Genomic DNA, 21,768 nt, shown 5'->3' on the forward strand with positions numbered 1-21,768 from the left:
CTCTCAACCCATATGTGTATTCTAAAAAGCTGTGAGACTCTAAAAAACTAGACAGGACTTGTTTTGAAAATAAATGTACACGAATACATGAATGTGTTAGAGGGAGACAACAGAAAAAGTAGAGTTTTGCAGAAAAATGGAAATGAGCAAATGTGAGACAGGGTGCTGTCAGCATCTGCATAGTGCTAGACCTTAGAAAGCTTTATATCTTTATTAAATACAGTGGTTGAATTTTCTAAAATCTTCCTCAAAAACTGTTTCTTACTATAGCACGTCAAACAACATTCTAACATGCTGTTAGCTTGAACCCTAAGAACAGTTTTAAATTAAAAGAATTCATGCCAGATATCTCAAAAGAAACCTTGTCTGCTCTACAGAGACACATCATCAAGCCTGGCAGAAATAAAATTAGAACAGGAAATTTTGCTTTAGTTGGTGCTATGGATGAATGTTGGTCCACCTTCCTGCTAAGTTATATACGGAATTCTTCCATACCTTAACATATTATTTTCACATGGAAAGCAAAGGGAAAAATGTGTGCGTGTGTATACATATATAGACAAGATACCAGAGTACCTGCAAGCTCTGAGAGACTACAAGAGGAAAAATGAGAGAAAATAGGACTAAAAAACTAAAACATGAAACAAAACCCTCCACAATAATTCAATTCATGGCTGTGAATGAAAAATTGGGGGCTGCAATACTTATACAGCATTTGACTGGAGAGGAAGAGAGATACACTTCAGAAAGCCACCCCAGTGGGACCAGCAAATGTTGGATTTGGGGAAAGAGCGATTGTGCTCACTAGATTTCTTATTAAGAGTATAAAGCCCTGCAGTCCATCCACCATTTCATGGAGTGTTAGATCCATAGGTGCAAGGGAATTCAGGGCAGGTTCTCATTCTGAGGTCTTAGAAACTTTAAATGGTAAAGATTAAGCACATTCTGAAAGCTTACAACTAGCTCATTGCTTCAATGTCATAGATTATATAACACAGGCCAAATCTTCCCATTAAGTTAAACTGTAAACTGAGACAGAATGAAAGCAGCCTAATGAGAAGGTGCATAGATAATGCTTTACTTGTAAATTAGAATACCAAATAAAATCTTCAACACTGAACAACTGCATGTTGGCTGCTTAGTTCTATATTGGGAGATCTAATTCTGCTAATCCACTGACACAATACCCTAAATCCACTAGTGTCAAACTCTCTCAGAAGTTTTCAAATATGGCCAATTAATTTTTTATATATTTATATATTGCATCTATAATTCAGATTACTATTTTTTTCCTTAGGATGTGAATTTAAATATAACCATTTTAAGATGTTCTATACATACAGAATTTAAAGCCTGATATTCTGCTCCAGAGCATGGTGCTAATAACACCAGAAGTCCAGGTTCAATCCCCGTACAGGGCCTTCACTTAAGAGTTGGACTCTATGGTCCTTGTGGGTCCCTATCAACTCAGGATATTCTGTGATTCTTGGAGCTCATGCTATGTTTAGAGAGATATAAAGAACTTCAGTGTATCAAAAAAGCAGCAGAAAAACAATTTAAGATTTACTTAAAACATCTGAGATGCAATTCAAATACTTTGGACAAGTCCATTGTTCTTAACCAAATATAATTGCAAAAAAACCCCCATAAGGCAGTGACTCAGTGACTGTAAACAGATTATAGAAAGTAAAATGAAATAAAGTTAAAATTAAGAGTAAAATCAAAATATGGGCATTTATAAACAGAGATTTATTTAGAGACCTATGCAACTCAATCTGCATGAGAGGCTTATTGCACTCTTTTGCATGAGTGGAACTTACAGGAATTAAATACACAAGCACATACAATCATGCACTTTTCAACATACATCATTAAAAAAATCCTGTCTAAATTTTCATCATTCAGAATATGATTAATGCAGCCTATCAGAAGCCAGATGGTGCAAAACCAGAGCCATCAATCAAAATGAAAAGACCACTGTGTGCTATCCCGAGCGATGTGCTCTCAAATGGAATTTCTGGTCACAGATCCTAATGCTCGATGTGCAGTGCCATAAACATCATGGCACTGCCCCTAAGGAACAGCCACAAACACAGCAGGCTTTGTTAGGCAAAAAAAAAAAAAAAAAGTAGAATTAGTACTTGCTGCTGTAGACTCTGACTGGGAAAGGCTCTACAAGCCAAATACATGTACTTTAAATAAAAAATTAAAAGCAATGCCTTTAATGAGTTTAATGTTTGCACTGATGACAGTACCTGTCAAATTGTGCACTTGCCATTTGATTTAATATGGGATTGTGCCATACATAAACAAAGCAGCTGCCACTGTCTGTCTGACACGTGAATTGGTATTTAATATCTGTTCCCACAGAGGACTTACAAATGGTTCATGTTTTTAGCTTTCTATTACACATTTTCTGCAAATGTTATACAGAAAACAAGGTTGGGGTTTGCAATGGGAAACAGTGATGGCTTACATCTTGTAAGGTTTTGTACCAAGCAGGCCTAGTACTTAAAAAATCAGCCTGTAAAAATAAAATGCATGAAGAAGCATAATTCACCATACCATACACAAACTTCATAAATTATGCTATCAATATTAAAGGAGATGCACAAATGAGCAGCAGTAATAACATATAGGTGTTTTTACCTTGAACTAGCAAGGCAGTATGACTTGTTAGCATGACTGCTTGTATTTGCAGCATGAAGTTTTTTTATCACAACACTTCTCTCACGTGTGTTACATAAGAGAATATATCAAACTTTATAAAAATACATTTTGTAAGAAAATAAATATCACATTCTGTTTTAAAGACCTGCATAAACTACTATAAGGCTTGGAGATTAGGTATAACTATCATGATTGCATGAGAAAAAGGTGGAAGAAAAATTAAACATGACCTAGAACAGCATTTATATAAACTAAATGTCATATTTCAAGGTCAACATCTTACTTGCTTTCAGTAGTAGTACAAAATTCCACATATATCAAGAAGAAACTGTAATGCCTTTGTTCCTTTAAGGAGATATGCCCCCCCCACCCCCCTCTTTTTATTCTGATGATTATTAGCCCCTTATACAACCATTGCATACTTCACATAATGCAAATCAAAGAGAGGCAGTTTCTAGAATCACAGAAAAATCTGCAAGGTCTTGGAAAGATGGCTTTTTTGGATGCTGGAATCTCATCAAAATTTGAACTTAAAAGAAAATTATCTAGAGAAAATGGTGCCATACAAGCCTCTCATACTGGAGTCTTTCCCTCAAAAAATGCATTGAACGATGTATAGTTTCTTTTATCCCTCTATGGATGGGTACAGTTTTTTGGATGAAGTCTCCTATGTTCTTAAAATAAACTAAGAAAAAAATTATATAAAGGAAATTAAGATGTCATATTAAAAGAATGAAAAAGACTTTGTTAAGGTACACTTATAATAAAATCCTCTCTTCCTACTGACCAGCACCACTCCTTCCTCCTGATGCACTAAAGCTCAAGTACAGCTGAAATTGAATTGTGTGTTTAAGATGCTTCTTTCACCCCAAACTGGAACCCAAACCTCCCTGGCATGTTCACACAGCAGGCTGAACTCAAAGTCTACTGACTCAGAGTCTCCATCCTTGCCCAAGGTTTGAAAGCCTTTCAAGCCTACTGTAATTCACACAAGTAGTAAATGTTAGTATCTGGGACATTTAACCTAATGTTGCCAATTTTGCTGTGAACATGTATAGAGTGTGTACATGTCAGTAAACTGGTATCATCCAGCATTCATCCCACAATTCTCACGAAGGATGAGCAATTGGTAGAAGCCACAGGATGCTTGTCTAATTACATCTAAATACAACCACTCTCTGTCCCCCAAGATCATCAGAGTTTCCCTCCAACACAGGCACACTGAGTGCAAAATCCTGACAGCATGTTTGAGAGGTCCCTGAATTTCACACACAGCTAGGACAATCACCTAGATTATTCATGGAAAATCCATGTGGTTTGCTGGCAGATTCTGAGACTCCTCCTCCAGCTGCCCTTCAAAGCTGAGCTCTTGAGCTCACACTGACAGTGGCCAAACTGCACTGCATGGAGAGACAGCAGGAGAATCAGTTTCCTATGTAGAGCAACCTAATGCCCAAATTATATCTACTGTTTTACACAGCCACTTTACTGAGACTTCTCTTTTCAACTGTATAACTAACCACTCTTCATGCTTTTAAGTGGAATATAGTGCAGAGAGGAAATTATAACAAAATAAAAACTAATGGAGTGTCTCTAGTTCCAAGAGTTTAAATGACAGCAGAGGATGGAATAAGTAGCCAGCACTGACTTATTCCAAATGGGGAAAAATGTGATCCTATCCGTGTATGATTTATGCAAAATATACCAGATTGTTTCTAGATGATACTTGGAATCAATCTCAAATCAAAGGTTTTGTTAATTATGGGGTTTCATAGATGCGTGTATGTGCATACATGCAAGTCTGTGCAGAAAATTATACCTTATTATCAGACAAAAAGCCAAAAAATCCACACCTACTTCACATCTTTATGTCAAAGGGTCAATAAAACATGATTTTACACAGGAATAATTAAGAAGAAAAAGAAATGGAATATCCTCACTCCATGGAAGAAAGTAAAAATCTTAGCCAAGATTTCAGGTACCAGAAGACTACTCAAAATATTCCAGTAATAGAAGTACTGATGCCTACTTGATTAACATATAAAATTTTAAATACTATGTCAAATTAATTACAGTACACAGATTTCCAGTGAGAAGATGGGGATCTGAACATAAAGACAGTTATCAAATCTACCAGTGAAGTTCCCAAAACTTCAGTCTCTTGGTTAGTGCTTAAATAAAAGCAGGCAAGTCCAAGAGCTTGGTGATATGAATACTTACATCAATAGCAAAGTTTGAATAATGGGGAGCTGTACTACCACCTCTGTAGATGGGTTTCCACTACACTGTGCTCATGCACTGCTATATTTGATGCACTGATGCCTTCCCCTCCCACTGCCACTTTAATGCCATGGCAAAGTACAGCTAAGTGGCTCCATAAAGAGGAAAATAATCAAGAAAAACAGAAGGGCAGGTGAACAAAAAAGAGCGAGAATAAAATGTTAGTACCTGAAGAAGATATTAAAGAAAGAATAGTTAGAAAGAAAGAAAGCAAAAGAAAGAAGATCGACTACATAAAGGAAAAACCCTTTTATTTTTTGAGGGGAGAAAGGGCAATAGAATAAAGAAAATGGGAGAGGCTGGAAATGGGAAAAAGTGGGAGATAACTAGGAAATCCAATCCACTACAAAATGCAAAGCCAGAGAGGAAAAGGTCAAATGTGGTCTTAAGGAATAGAGAAAGAAAGATACCTGAATTTGAAATGCCCATGCTAGTTATACACTCCATCACATTTTGATGTGATTTTGATGCTAACACAAGATTGAAGGGCGCTTTAAAAAACTGTAGCAGGGTCAAGCCTGTTTATTTTTTGTGAAGCCAACATTTTCCAGCAACTAATTTGAAAAACCCTAAAACCTTTCTTTTTCATATTTTTTGTCTCAGTATCAGATCAATCAATGATGGACAAGGCATATAAATGATACAAACCATGGAGCAAAAGGCAATGTCTCTCTCCAGAAAATAACAAGAGGATTAATGGACATCAAAGAATTTGTTTCCCTTAAGCTGATATGGCATGTATTTAATGTCACTGTAAAACTTGTCTCATTTTATGTTTCAATATTTTTTTAGAGTAGAATATCTTTATTTCAGGCAATCTACTAAACCAGGGAGCATTTACAAGCTGTACCAAGGAGAAAAACTGTGAAGTAAATAACCACTATTTTCACAACAGTTTAACTGGAAAAGTGATTTTGCATGGATGAGGGATTTATGTGGATTTCATGAGTTCATTGATTAAAATTGTTGTCAAGATCACTAATGAAGATATGTCAGTAATACATTGGTACCTGTGAAACCTTGTTCAACACCTAAGCACATACATCAACATATAGCACAGGTACACCTCTGTGTATAGATACAAACATGATTTGACAGACTACTGTTAGACAATTTTTTGAAAGGCCTTTTAAAAAAGATACAAAAAACACTTCTCTATCCTAAAACAGAAAAAGCCTCTGATCTGAAATAGAGGTAACAATCCCAAACAATTCAGTTAGCATCAGACAAGGTTAGATGCTTTAAATGTCCAACTACATCAAAAGTTACTAGCATTAAATATGGACTTAACCTAAATATTAATCATATCTACTAATAATGTATATACTTATCTGTATATAGTCTAGGTTTTGTCTAAAACAAAACCAACCAAAAGTCTTGGTTTTAGAGCAACAAAGTCAGGAATTAGGTTCTTTGTTTCTTGATTTTCTGGATGCAATATGCACTTCAAATAAGACCGCAATTCTTTAATCACAACACTTCAGTTACAGAATTAAGACAGAGAAAATATGTATCTTTCTACAGTATATACAATAGAGAAGTAAGCCCTTTTGTTGCAGTGCTTGCCTTGTTTGCCTATTCTCTACAAACCTTGAAACAATTCCCAGTGTATGAACAGCCCTTTCTAAACAATCTCTGTATTAGCTCACTCTGTGTTACAGATGACACAAACTTCAATGTAGCTTAGAGTTAAGTCAAGAATAATCAGAAGCTTTTGAGGCAATTAGATTTTCTTCACTATCATCAAGTAATGTTCAAGTGTGCCATTAGCACAAGGCTACTGCATTGCTCTTCCTAGTAGAAACTGCTTTTCTCTTTCAGAAGTCTTCTTTGAAGCCTCACATCATATCAAGAGCACAAAACAGCTTTATGTAACCTCCTCCAAACAGCAGCTCTGAACACGAGAGAGGGGAAGAGAATAGAGAAGAATGGATGTAGGTTACAATAAGAGTATTTCCATAAAAAGCGGTCATATCTGACATCTGAGATTTTAAATTAAACCCAAAATCTATTTCAAGGCAGGAGATAGCAAAAGGCTCGGGCCCTTTTCAGCAATAACCTAAAAAACCTTTTCATCTTACAAAACAACAATTCAGAGCATTTCCTTTAGAAAATTCAGATCATGGCTTATATCACAGGCATTGCAACCTCACAGTTGCCTTACAATTTAGTACAATGCTGTTCCTGGAATAAATGAAAAGCAGGTTAAAAGGATTTTTGTTATTTTCCAGCATCATATATCCAGGTAATTACCAAAAAAATCTGAAGGCTGACAGAGTACCACAAAACTGCTTTCTTTTTTTCTGACTCAAAAGTAAAACCTACACATTCACAGTACTTCCACCACACATCTTACAAAACACAGTTAATAACTGAGAAGCATTACTGCCCTTATGAAAAACAATAAGAATTGCTTGTGGTTTCAGCAGTTCTGTAATTTCCCATTTCCAGCCTCCAAAAATCATCCAAATTTGGTTTATGTAAACATGCTAGCTGCCATGCTTCACATGTAAAACAAACCACTTCCTAATGCTAGTATTTTTGAAGATGACAGCAGCAAACACATTAAGATGTCCAAGTCTGAGAGATCTGGAACTATGAACACAGAAGGATGTTAATCTCACCTGCCACATGTTTAGTGTCGCAACTACATTTTAGTCCTACATCAGCTATTCTCATAGCAATGCTTCCAACTCTACAGGTGTCCAACATGTCAATTTACATGTCCTCTTATGAAACACATTGTCCCACAGAGCAGACACATCTTCAAAAAAATACCTTTAGGGTCTAATTAACAAGAGCAGTGTGGTGATGTCTGTCATTAGAAAGTTAGCCTACATCAGGCATTTTAGTTAGAGTGGCTTCATTCAATAGAACATCAGAATTTCTTTTGTTCAAATTGGCTTATTTGTGAAGGAGTCCTGGTACATGGGAGAAAAATGAAAGAAAGTCTTGGTTTTAGAGCAACAAAGTTAGGAATTGGCACTTGACACTTGCTTTCCAATATTTTATGTTTCACACAGGTGCCCATGATGATTCCTAAACAATACCACAGCCTTGGGCATTGCTATGATTTAATATGCTGTGTTATTGTCAATAAAAACCACTTGGAGCATACAAATATGCCTCCTAAGGCAGTGCCAAAAGATATCCCACCTGTTTCATAGTGGCCCCTGCCTGCTTCATGTTAAAATAGTTTCACCCCCTCATTACTTACAGGCTCTTTCAGTGTTAATTTTTAAAAAATTTCTGACATAAAATGTCAACTGTCCAGGGGAGCTGAAGAATTCAGCAGAAGAAACTCAGTTTAAGGAAACTGATATTAGACTTTATTTTCCATTAAGCATAGGGTCTGTGTGCTATTGAAATAATTGTTTGAAAACACCATAGGTCTCTAAGTGGCAGCAGCCATTAGTACCTTAAGCATAGCCTTGTTATAATCTTGTTAATAATGTTCCTTGAGTGAGTTATGCACATATCGACCCTTATCAAAGACAACAGGACATAAATCCCTGCTTCCCAAAATTGCTTATGAGGCTAAGAGCTGATTAAAAAAAAACCCAAAAACCAAGAAAATCTTTTTTATCACTTAATTGCGTATCACAATACAATGATCCATATAACTCGCCAAACACACAGGCATTGTCTAGGGGGCTTTGCTCTTTTGAGTGTTATAGCATTTCCAGGACACATTAATAAAGAACATTAGAAGCATGAGGTTTAAAGATTTTATAATTATTTTAGCAGAACTTCATCAATTACAGCACATTTTGAAATAGCAACTAAATTTTTTAATCCTGAGCACACCTTCAGTCTGGGAGAAAATCTCTCAAAAAACTCTTCAAATCATATGAGTGTTGACTATATTTCTTACTGGGCTGGACACAGTATATGCTAAAATAAATCTCTAAAGCTATAAGACATGACCTTATTTTTTCATATATTTATTCATATATGTTGTACAGCAAGAGATTCAGGCTGCAAAAGGCAGAAGCAAAGAGGGAGCTGAGTTTTAAGCACAACTCTCAGGGGACTTCTCAGTGTAACAGCCCCGTGCTGCCAGGGGTGCGTATGGACATGCCCTAAGGTATCCCTGGGTACCCTCCCAAGAAAGCAAAGCAGCAAAATGTGTAGCAAAGCAGCAAAATGTGTAGTAGTTCTGATATACTGTGCTTACAAAATATAAAAACGTTCTTCTGCAGAGCAAAAATTGAGGATTATAGTTTTAAACAACCACTCCAGGGCTAGACTGAATGCTTAAACTCATCTGACAAAAAGAAAAGGAAGAAGGGCTCTGCACTTCTGAATTTGGCCATTAGGTGCATACTGGATCCTGAAACTCCTATTAAGCTTCTAAAACCTGTTGTTTTGACCAGGTAAACTATTATAACAACTACTTTAGCAGCTTTAAAAAAAACTGGCTCACAAATTTTATAAAGAGAAGGGTAATTTCAGAGAGATATCCAATTCCGTTATTTCTGAGTTAAACATCTACTTCAGACAGAATAAAATTCTTACTGTGTGAAAAGTGAAACCTCACAGTGTACACACAAAAAACATTCAGCAGAAATTACTTGTGTGCAAACATAATCTTTCATTAAATTAGCTTGCAGGAAACTAGCAAGAATATAGCTTCTCAATTATCTACTTTTACATTTTAAAACACTAAAGCTGTTGCTGGTAAAGCCTTATTGAGGATGTCAATTTTATCATCTTTTTCTGATGGTCCTAGAAAAAGACCAACTGTATATAACAGAGAAAAGTTACACAGCAATCAGAACTCGGCTCTCAAGAAAGCCAGACCATACATATTTTTACTCTACATAAACATGAAAAAGCAAGTATTTCAGAACAAGGAATGGCTTCATCTACAAAGGGTGCTATGTATTTTTACACATGCTAACTGAAACAAGTTTGAATAAATGGCAATCACACACCTGGAACGAGATATTGCTCAGTATTTCCTAAGTAATTATTTTGTTCTGAAAAGAATGAATTTTAGAAGATACTTATTTTAAGAACAACAAAAGAAAAAACTGAGAAAAGGCAGTTCTTTGTATGTGCCTGACATGAAGAATTCAAGATATTTGCTAGGCATTAAAGACTGATGCTAAAATGAGCTTTGTCTGTGGCACAGTATCTGAAAGACCTGCAGGTTCTGTAGTCAGAGTCTCTGTAAAGCGTTTCAGTAACACTAGATTAAAGAGAGCAGGATCAAATCTGCCTGGATAGGAGAAGTATATAATGGGCAGTTTTTGAAATCTGCTGTTGAATGGTTTCATCTGAACAATGACAAGCGCAACTAGATGGTAATTCATACTTGTTTAGGAATTAAAGAATACAGCTCAGCTAATTCTCCCCTGTTATCAGCAGAGTATCTCCTGCTTTTCCATTCTTTCTGCAGGAGGAGTTTGAAAGCTCTGCCTCCTCTGCTGCTGAATTAAGGCCTCATTGAATAAAAGATAAAACTCAGCACCTGGAAGTGGAAGGGAAAGTAAATCCTTGTTTCCACTTCTATAAAAGTGCTGCATTTTCATCTGGGAATGAAGAACCACAAGCTTTTAAATGTCTTCCAGGATGCTCTAAATGACACTAGATTGGCAAATATATATTGAGGTAACATTTTCAGGGGAACAGTTACTGGTTTTAAGGTTACTATAGCTACTTCATCAAAACATCACTTTCTGCTTTAGTGAGTGAAATGCAAGCATGGAAGAATGAACACTTTCTGATTTTCTGATTAATTTTTCTTCATACTATGAGATATCCCATCCTAAAAAGATGAAGTACTGTCGAATCTTTGTAGCAAGTCCTGTTTCAGCCACTGTAGTCAATGAGATTTTCACATCTGTTTTAATTACTACTTACCAACTTACCCTTAAGTTGTTTTCTTCTATTTTAGAAAGGTTCTCAGAGAAAAATCGTTTAATCAACAAAGAAATAATCCTGGAAGCCACTAATTCCAATCACTCATACCATGATCCTGCATTACCAACGCTTTCACAAAGCCATTGTGAAATCTCCTTTTCACACTTCCTAAAAATAATCTACAAAACAGCAAACAACATGTGCCCCTGCCCTGCCCTCAAATCCTTTGGCCATGTAAATCAAACAAAACACAACTAGAGCAAAGCTAATACACACCTCCAGTAGAAATAACTGTATTCCCAACTAATGTTAGATTTCAAAAATTAAAAGCCCTCCCCTAGACTACAACACTTGTGAAATAGGAAGCTGAGGTGGAAATTAAAAGCACAGAGCAAGAAATCTGCAGTGAGCTTGTTGCAGCGTACAAATAGGTAGATGGGAGAAGGAAAACCTTCACTGTCAAATGGAAAACATGGAAAGACCATAACTTTAATACAAACTTTCACTTGTCCTTTCGCCTGCACTTGTATTCTCAAATATATATACAGGGTATGCTTGGAAGCAACAAAAGAGTGGAGGTACAAAAATCATCCATCAAACAATTGTACTACTTTAATAATATATTAAAGGTCCTAAAACAAAGATCAAAAGCAAATATATTTAAGCATTTATATTCCATTCCACATTGTGTGATGACTAATTTGTAAAGAGTGCAGAAGTCCTCACAACTGCAGCCAAAATAATTTGAGAATACTTTGATATAATGCCACAAAGGATATGAGCAGGAAGACAGCAGGAGTTACAAATGACCAAGTTCCATTAAAAGTGCTAATAAAAGAATAATGGAATTTCCTTGTACTATGAATAAAAAGTGTTTTGTACAGGAGAATTAAGACATGGACAGGAATATCAAAGTTTCTTGTTCACCAGTTGCATCTCCTTATTAGATCTTAATTGACTTACTATTACATTTACTTTAAAATGCTTCAATTCAAAGGAGCAACAATTCCATTCAAAATCTTATCACACTAGTTTCCTTTATTCTTCATGTTTCTCCATTAAGGCCATTTTCACAGGCCATTAATATCAGCTTCACCAATCTTTGTAAATAATGTGAGACTATTTATAAAAGAAGTACTAAGCAGAGATGAATTTAACTTGAAATTAGGTACAATTATTAAAGCCATGGAATACAACTGCTGTTTTACAATGTATTTTTAAACTAAATTTTCAAGTGGCCGGTAACTACAGAACTCCCCCAACAACAACCTGCCTGATAAATTTCATCCATTCATTTACACACTGTGTTTCTCATTGACATATGTGTAGTTACCCATATATTGCACATATGTGCATGTATTCCTACAAAGAGATACAGACTTCTGCCACCTTCTCCCAAATATAAAACCTAGCTGGTTTTTCCAATGTATTTGGTAAATGGCCAGGAAAAGCAGAGATAGAGTTCAGAACTTTCCTTTGCAATGTCTAAACAACAACAACAACAACAACAACAGATATGTTCCAAATCTTTCTTTGTTTTAATGGATACTTGCAAAATCACTCACACTTCTCAAAACAGAAGCAGCAATGACAGACATCTCATACTGCTGACAAATTTTTAAAGGGTTTTGTGCACTTGTTAAAAGAATATGCCCACAGAGGCATCAGAGATATGAGGAACATTATGAAAATATTTTAAAACCTACTCAACATTCCTTCAGTCTGCTGCTTAATGCTCTCTTCTGCATAACATCCAGAAGAATTCCATGACATAGCTATAGCACAGAAATACTGTGATCTCTGTCTCTTGGTTCTCTAAAATCTTCTTGTAACAATTTTTTTTTTTTTTAATTTCACATTGCAATGAGAAAGGACCCTCTTTTTTCCCCCAGATATTACAAACAAGTTATAATGATGTGTGTTTCTACTTCTTCCCCCAGACAACCACCAGGCTGTTCACACAGCAGCCTCTTTGAACGATGCTTTTGTGATCAATAGATAATTCATTAGTATCATGTATCTCAGGGTCTAATTGACACAACAGGCTAAGCAACATACTCAAGGGTAACACAGTTCCCAAACACAGAGGAAATAAAGGAGGGGAATCCAATACCACATGTGGTCACTTTGCAGGATGTAATGCCAGTCTATAAATCATATTTCTATGAGGTTAATGTGAGTAATTGGTTTCACAAATCAGAAAATGCACCTTTTCAAGCTTGGCTTAAAGAAAAAAAAAGAAACATTTATGGGACAGCAGAATTTAAGTAACATGCTTAGCACTTTCAATTTTATCATTTCTCCTCAATTTTGCTTTAAATAAGAAATATAGTTACCACAAATGTTTGGAATTTTTCTTAACAACAAACTGAGATAGTACATTTTTTCCTTACCTTATGATCATATGGGTTGTATGAATGAAACAGCTGGGACAGATCCTTCGTTCTCTGTTTTTTCTGTAAAGGATTATTAATAAATAAGACATATTAGAAAAGTTAAAGGAGAAATAGAGAAGCTACTGATTAAAAAGCTGTATGCAGGTACAAACACATTCTCTCCCCACTTTGTTAATGAAACTGTAGTTATACAGAGCAGTGTATGCAGATTAAGGATATTAAATATTACAGGAAATCATTAACATATATATTAACAATATTAAGGAAAATATCCTTAATAAATAATAAACACTAATCTATGGAACCTCAGTGGAATGTGTAAACAATTCACAATATATCATAGAAAATATTTTAGAATACAGATAACAAAACTGAGAGATCAGGCTACAATCTTGTAAAGACTTGTCTACTATTCTAGCATGTACATGCAGTACTGCCTTATAGAAGATCAGGTGTAAAGGAAATCAGTTTGAAGAAGAATCATTTATTATTTGTCGATTTCTTTTGATGCTAATACTCTCACTGCTTTGATTGTGGAAAATTAATAGGTGATATCTCATTTAATGCCAAGGCAAAGGACAAAAAAAATTCTTCTATTCAGAGCATAGTTCAAAGACAAAACCTGCTTGATCCAACTCCTGAATTTAGTCAAATAGCTTTCAGTAATTTCAGCTGATGTTAAATAGAATTTCTCAGCTGTATCCTATGGAAGGTGGACAGGAAGAGGAGAAAAACATTCTTTGTTTTTAATGCAGGGATGAGTCACAAATCAGTTCAAAGTTTTATTGTGTCAAAATCGGTGTTTACTTATCTCATATCTGGGGAAGGCAAATCACTGCATGTTGGAAAATGTGTAAAGGGGTGACAACTGCAAGAACTCCTTGCTTGTAGTCTGTACCAGTGTCCCATTTAGCCATTGTTTCTGTGAAAGTTGTTTTACACCTAAGCTGGAAAGATCTGTTTATGTTTCCAGCATGCTGGGAGCTACATAGACAGCTGCATGCCTGCAGAATTTATTTTAACTTCTGGGAACTATAAGGCAATTTAGTAACTTTTGATCATGCAACATAAACTATGTACTTTCTTTCTTTATATAGTTTTTATTTTCACTGAATGCTAAGCAACTTACAATGACTTCCTTTCTGCTAGTACAGCTGTACACAGTCAAAGTACTTAAAACACTATAAAAATTATTTGGAAAACTGTGATAAATTAAAAAAAATACTAAAATGATTACTGAAAAGAGTGCTTGAAAAAACCTAATTTAAAGTAGCATCATGCAAGAAGAAGACAAAAGCACTTGAGTTTGGGTTATGGAAACCCCACTAATCTTTCTAGGAAGAAAACCCTACAAAACGCAGAAGAAGTCCAAGTCTTGCTCATTGTTACTGAAGACTGTTTCTCTTGTATTCCTTTTGACTGCAATTACTTTAATAACACTCAGTAAAATGATATGATGGAAAACCACCCATCTTTCACCCTCAGACTCTCACCAAAATGCTGGTTACACATTCAGCTAGACAAAGAGTGAAGATGGCTTCCCTCACACAAGACACTGACACAGTCTTCAACTTTTTGTTATTATAGAAAATTATGGTTTCTTTCCTACCTTTCCACAAAAGTTTTATTATTTGTACAAAACCAAAACTCTCCAGACTGGGGAAATGCTGGAAATTCCTAACAGAGAAAAATGTGCAATGAAACTTCAAGATGCAGATGAAGAAATGCCACAAAATTCCCAGGGTATCCCATAGGTTAAGGTGAACTAAATCTAAACAGCATTTTATTGTTTTGTAGGGAATCTGAATATATACAGATAAAAATGTCATAAGCACAGAGTTAAGGTTGCTTAGTAATAACTTCTGTCTTTCTACAGCAAAAAGTGAACTTTAACTCAGATCTCTAAAACTTAAAAATATTTTGTATTTGAAAACACACACAGGACAAGGAACTCATGCTGCTCCAATGGTAATCCCTTCAACTCCTACAGCTGGCATGAGTCACATGGTGTGAATAATAAGTTTTTGAAATAAAGCAGCAGCATGGTTCACAGCTCACCTCTGCAGTACAGGGCAGAAGGTAAAGCAGGCCTCTCCATGGCTAGAGGCTGCAGTGCAAAGTAAGGAGTCCAAAAGCTCCTTCTCCTTCATCACCTCCAGTGGACTATTTCAGACCCTAAATAACCTATTTAAAAACATTTATTCAGAATTTCTTCCCTTAACATAGCTTCATATCCCTATTTATGTTCCCTCAGCCTAGTCCAACATCCCTTTAAAGTACCCTTTGACCGCTAAAAAAATTTCTATTTCCCTGCTCTTTTTCTTCAATGTTCTGATTCTCCAGTCCTTTGTTCTGTACCAATAATGTTGCCAAAAGCACATCATAAAAAGCCACTCAAAACCCCTCTCTGAACTTAGGCAACTGTACTATCTTATCATATTGCTCCACGTGCAGCAGCACTATTGCTTTCAAACATGCTCACAGACCTACAGAAGATATATATTAATTATTTCTGAAAAAAAATTATATTTTCTTTCCAAATTAGCATGAAAAGACCTTCCAGGAGTCTCATAGCAACATCAGGCTCATAGCTTATTCCTGCACTCCTCTCAGGCTTGCCATGCAGTGATAGATAGTCCTTAGTTTAAGTGCTTAAGCAGCACTTAAAGGAACAAGTTCAGGGAGAGGAGACAGAGAGAGAAATTCAGATCCTATACTGATGTGAGACACTTAAAAATATATATGTATATGACTGTAAAAACAAATTTTCAGTTTTCTGTGTTAAAAAGTTGCAAAAATACCACATTATATAGTAGATGAAAAGGAGACACTTTTTATATCTTTATCAGGAAAATTATGTGAACATCTGCTGAAAATGAATTAAACTGCTGCCGCAGGACTGAGTTAAATACTGTAAAATGATATATGCTTGTACACATAAGTATGCTAGGATGGAAGGTTTTCCTTAAATAAATCAATATTTTTTCTAAGCGAGTTATTTCAAGCTTGTTACTAAAATGTACCTAAGTAATTAACTTCTTCTGAAAAGACAGGTAGTGTCTAAGATATTTATACAAATAAGAACCAGAAACCAACATCAACTAATGACATTTCTGAGGACAGAACACACAGACAATGTTAGTAGAGAGGAAACAACACATTACCACAATTTCATTATTTCCCCCATCCTGCAAGCAGATATGCAATTCAAGTAACACACACTTTGCTCTGTTTATTTCCTTTCTCTCTCTCATTTTGCTGGGCCTCAAATTTTTGATTACTGGAATTTATTAAGGGGATGCTGGTCATCCAATATGCATATTATATGTTTAAGGTATAGTAACAATAAAGGTTCCTTTGACAACAATCTGGGGCTATACACCAATAAAGCTGAGTTAGTGACCTTGGTGTTTTTACTCTTTTTCTAGTGCACTGCTTTTTAGCAATAATAAAACTTTTTCTAATGTCTTGCCTGGACTATACTGTGGATTATTATTCTTCTTTTGCAGAATAATGTAGAAGGGATGAAATACCACCCAAAGAACAAGAGAATGTAAAAAAAAATCAACCAACCAACAAAAAAACTCCAACAAACCCTGTAGTACAGAAGGAATTTAAAACCATTTAAAATATTTTCTGCACAAGTAAGCCAGCATAGAATTTTGTGCTGACTATCATAGAATTTTTCTTTTTTTTTTTGCAAATAATGGTGTGAAAATAGGGTAAAAGTAGGGGTATCCTAATAATAAATTTTTATAATCAAATATACTTTAGAAAAATAATTTTACAAATGGAATAGTTTTAACAAATGCTAAACACTGTAGGCTCACACATGTATATTGCACTTATCTTGTGATCCTCTTTTCATATTCAGGTGATAATTACCTGTCTTTCAGATGATTTTAATGTAGCCCAAAACTTGTTTGTTTTCTTTTCAAGCATGGTGTCATAGGTCTGCAATGTTTATTGTGAAGGAGAACTACAATATCACTGAGGTATTTATTTTATAGATTACTTGGAAGCTACTTAAATTGAATATTCTCAGGTTTTCATCTAGGAATAAAAGGGACAAAATTACTCCCAATATGAAGGTATTACTGCTTTCCTTTAGACTGAACTTTCATTTTCTAAAACCTATTTTCACCTCCAAAGTTCTTAATAATTCCAGTCTTATACTGTGACAGATCTGCAGATTCCAGCATTTCCACAGAAAGTCTCAGCATTGGTATATTGCCAGCAAAGTTCTCTTGTCTTTGTTTTCTTGCTCACATGATTTAAAATCATTCCAATACACAGGGTTGCCTTCAGTAACAAGAACATGTATCTGTTTCTGTTCAAATACTCTTCATGAGTACAGTGAATAACAACATGTGTCAAGGCAATCAGATAAATGTCTTTATTTCAGTTCTGTTCCCTCACTAACCAATCATCTCCCCCATTTCTCTTTTACATACTGCTGATCAGAATTAAAAAAAAAAATTTTATTTTACCACAGGAACTTTATTTAATTTAGAGTTTATAAAGCATCCCACCCCTATCCTTGAGCATGCTAAAAACCAATAGCAATATTCAGTTTTTCTTTCAAACAAGTCTGGAAAACCACTTTAGCTCCTTCTGTAGTATCTAATGAATTACCTAATTTAAAGTCATATTAAACTTAGTGAATCAGGGAAAAATATAACTACAATTTTGATACACTTTGGGAGAAAAATGAAGCAGCTTTTCAAGCCTTTTCACAGTTTCTGTCCCCAGTATAACTGAAAGCATAGAAGCTCCAGAAAAACAGACACCCACAAAACCATGAGATTGGATCTTTCTTTTCTGAACCAGCACTTTCTAACACGTTTTGTGCTATGGCATTCTCTGACTTCAGTAACATCCATTTTCTGATCAGTAGAAGAGCTGTGTCTTTCTTTTCCCTTATGTTACATCTGTGATCTCAAAACTACAAAGGCCTGGGGTAGTTCCAAACTCAGAACTTTTATAAATTAGAAGGTAGCACCCTACCCAAAGACACCCCCTGGACTAACTTTAATCTCCACAGAATTACTTGGCAAAACACCAGAGAGGGAGATAGCAACGACTCCAACCAAGGTACATTTAAAAGCCTTGCCTGGAGATTCAATCCATAAAGTATTAAATCTGTGTACCTATAACCACAACAGAGATATGAGACAAGCCACTGGAACCACCATGTTATCAAAGTTTGCAGATTGCTTTCTGGTCTGCAAAACAGCTTTTTAAAAAGTGATCAGAAACCACTGAACCATTCTCTTTGACCTCTGTTATTCAATGCATCACCCTCTTAGAAATGATCCTGAAAAAAACATAGTGCCCCAGCCAGATTTCTTGATAAAATCATACCTGGTGTTCTTTCTGCACTTGCATCCACGCCCTGTATGCTCTGAAAGAACAGAAGTGACAATACAGGCCTGACAACTTCTCTGCTTCCCATCACTACCTCACCTCTACTGACATTATTCCTGTCTTTCTGATCCCATCTATAATAAAGCATAGAAGATAATTTGGGGTCTTTTGACCTAACCTACCTGAATTGCTATGTTATTACTATGTATTAATATGTTTACTCACTGCTCTGCTTCAGCCACTGACCCACACATATATTCAGCTTGCTTTAAGAAATAACTTTCTAATAATTTTTGATCCATGCATAGAAAATATCATTTAGTGTATAGTGTGTTATTCAGCAGTTCACCTCAATGTTACAGGATCGTGGACTTTTTTTCCCATCTCCAATTAACAACAGAACTGTAGATAACTCATATTCTGTATATATGCTTTTTTACACAAAATGATTCTTTAAAAAATATATAGCATGGTTCTATGCCTCCATGCAATATTTGTATATTTATTTTATTTTATTTTAATAAAATAAAATAAATTTAGCTTATTGTCTAAAAGAGCAAAATATATAAAACTTCACATAGCTTTACTGATCATTAATACTATAAAATGATTGCAAACATTAAAGGAATACTGTCTTCAGGATTATAGCAACACAAATTATTATGGTTTGGTCTGTTTTACATTTTATGCAGAGATTCTGATTTATGGAAAATTACAGAAATTTTCAAAAAACAGCTAGGATCTTCATAAGAACATCTGTCAACCTATGTGAAAATAATTTGTTGAAGGATACATTTTCCATTAAATCATGTGCATTGCAATTTCCTCCTTCTTACCTCCCGTATATTAGCTATGTAATACAGACACTTCAAACACATATATTTCACAAATGTTGCTGAATTTTATTCTTTCTGGTAAATTTGAGACATTTTAATTTATCTTATGATTAAAGCTTGCTATTCCTGTCCCTTTTTATTAGAGAGATAGGCAATCACCAATCATATGAAATTTAACAAGGGCAAAGTGCTGAATTCTGCACCTGGGATGAGGCATACCTGGATGTAGGGACTGAGGAATGAGAGGCTGGAGAGCAGCACTGTGGAAAGGGATGAGGAGGTCCTGGTCAATGTCAAGGTGAATCTGAGCCAGCCCAGCAGTGCCCCGGCAGCTAGGAGGGCCAGCCCTGTCCTGGGGGCATCAGGCACAGCATCACAGCTGGGCAAGGGAGGGGATTGTCCCCTCTGCTCTGGGCTGGGGCAGCTTCACCTCGAGTGCTGGGGGCAGTTTTGGTGCCACAATGTAAAAAGGACATTAAACTGTTAGAGAGTGTCCAAAGGAGAGCCATGGAGATGGAGAAGGGCCTTGAGGGGAAGCTGTGTGAGGAGCAGCTGAGGGCACTTGGTCTGTTGAGCCTGGAGGAGACAGCAGGGAGCCCTCATTCCAGTTACAGCTTCCTTGTGAGGAGAAGAGGAGGGGCAGGCACTGATCTCTCTCTCTGGTTACCACTGACAGGACTTGAGGAAATGACACTGAGTCAGAGCAGGTTTAGGTTGGATATCAGGAAAATGTTCTTCATCCAGAGGGTGGTTGGGCACTGGAACAGACTCCCCAGGGAAGTGGTCACAGCACCAAGCCTGACAGAGCTCAAGACACATTTGGACAATGCTCTCAGGCACTGGGTGTGATCCTTGTGATGTCCTGCACAAGGCCAAAAGTTGGACTCAATAATCTTCCAACTCAGGATATTTTACAATTCTGTGATTCTATAAATTATGCAAAATTTATTCTGAAGACTTTTACAAAACAATTATTAATTTCAGGAAAAGCCTTCAGCACTTGCTCATTTTGAGGGTCCACAAATTTCGTATAGTTTGTTAAATGCTCTGTCTCACTTCTGATAGTTTTTTATATCTGAAATTCATGTAGAAATTTCACAGTCTATATGAGGTGGGTACTTCCTATAACTGGTTAGGAAGACTGCTTAGGTCAAAACAATTTGTAGACCAAAATATCTAGCTGAATCTTGGCCTGTGGTATCAGCCATACTTCAAATCAGATTGACACTAAATCAGAAATAAAGTGATTGGTCATGAGGAATAGACTGGTTTTGAATATAGTTATTGCAGCCAGTTACACAACCATATAAACCAGAATGAACTGCAAACTACAGCTTAGTAACGAAGTGTTAGTTTAAAACATCTGTGTATCTGTATCGATAGATATGTTAAGCCCAGAACATACATAAGCCCAGGACAAACCTGTCAGCAGGGCACTCTTTTTCTTTTTATGATCTGGTGAAGTTAATCTGTGTGCTGTACCACATACTACCAGCCTTGAAAGCACCAAGTTTTCCAGCCTTAAAGAGGAACAGAAAGAGAAGTGCTGAAGAAGGTACAGTATGGTACAAACTATGAGGAGCAGTGCTCAGGTGCTTGCTATATGAGAGAGACCACCTACAACACATGAATTCACTAGACACATAAAAACTGTTCTCATTGTTTTATCTTCATCTATTATTCAGTCCTCCACTCTACTTCCAGGTTTTCAGGAATTCCAGGTTCCAAGAGTTTTAGCCCAATGATCAGAGGTGCAGGTAGAGCACTGAAAACAGTGGAAGATAAAAGTTCCAGAGCACTCACTGTCCTCACTGACTGTGATGGCTTTGAGGGAGTTCACTTGGATTATCAAAGACAAGATGAAGTTCAAGAAAGGGTCACCAAGAACCCACCTCAGGATATTTCAGTGTCCTTTCATTCCAAAGTATGTTGTATGGGCCGTTATAAATGTTACATTATTTGCAAATGATGGACAAGCTTAGTTGCCTCAATGAAACAAATTAATTTGCTGTCTGTGTTAAGTTATAAAAAATTACACCTAAACCACATTCTCATTTGAAGAAGTCTGGAATTTTGAAAATTTTCTGTTCTGATGCCTATATCCAGTTTCAGGGAATAAGTTGTTATTAATTACTACAGCTGCTGGCACTGTTTTTAGGTCTGAGCAGTCTGGATTTTAAAGTGAATTAAAATTCCAAACTGAAAAAGAGCATTTTGTTTCAGTTTTACATAAGTTACATAGATGTAATTCAAGCAGAAATTACAAAAATTACAAAAAGGCACAGTTAAGACTTCTTCCACGATTCTTCCACTTCATTATGAGCCAATGAACAGGATAGTAGAATAAAGAG

The 21,768-nt window shown here is 35.9% G+C and overlaps 1 protein-coding gene across 2 annotated transcripts in view; it reads right to left on the bottom strand.

The window, feature by feature from the left end:
* The window catches only part of CDKAL1 (CDKAL1 threonylcarbamoyladenosine tRNA methylthiotransferase), a 381,082-nt gene that overhangs the window by 74,728 nt on the left and 284,586 nt on the right, over positions 1–21,768 (bottom strand). For both annotated transcript variants that reach the window (XM_005481774.4, XM_005481775.3), the window contains exon 13: positions 13,212–13,274. In XM_005481774.4, the coding sequence (XP_005481831.2) occupies positions 13,212–13,274 (63 nt within the window). The remainder of the gene's footprint in view (positions 1–13,211; positions 13,275–21,768) is intronic.

Source organism: Zonotrichia albicollis, chromosome 1 (assembly GCF_047830755.1).
Source record: "Zonotrichia albicollis isolate bZonAlb1 chromosome 1, bZonAlb1.hap1, whole genome shotgun sequence".
Taxonomy (NCBI): domain Eukaryota; kingdom Metazoa; phylum Chordata; class Aves; order Passeriformes; family Passerellidae; genus Zonotrichia; species Zonotrichia albicollis.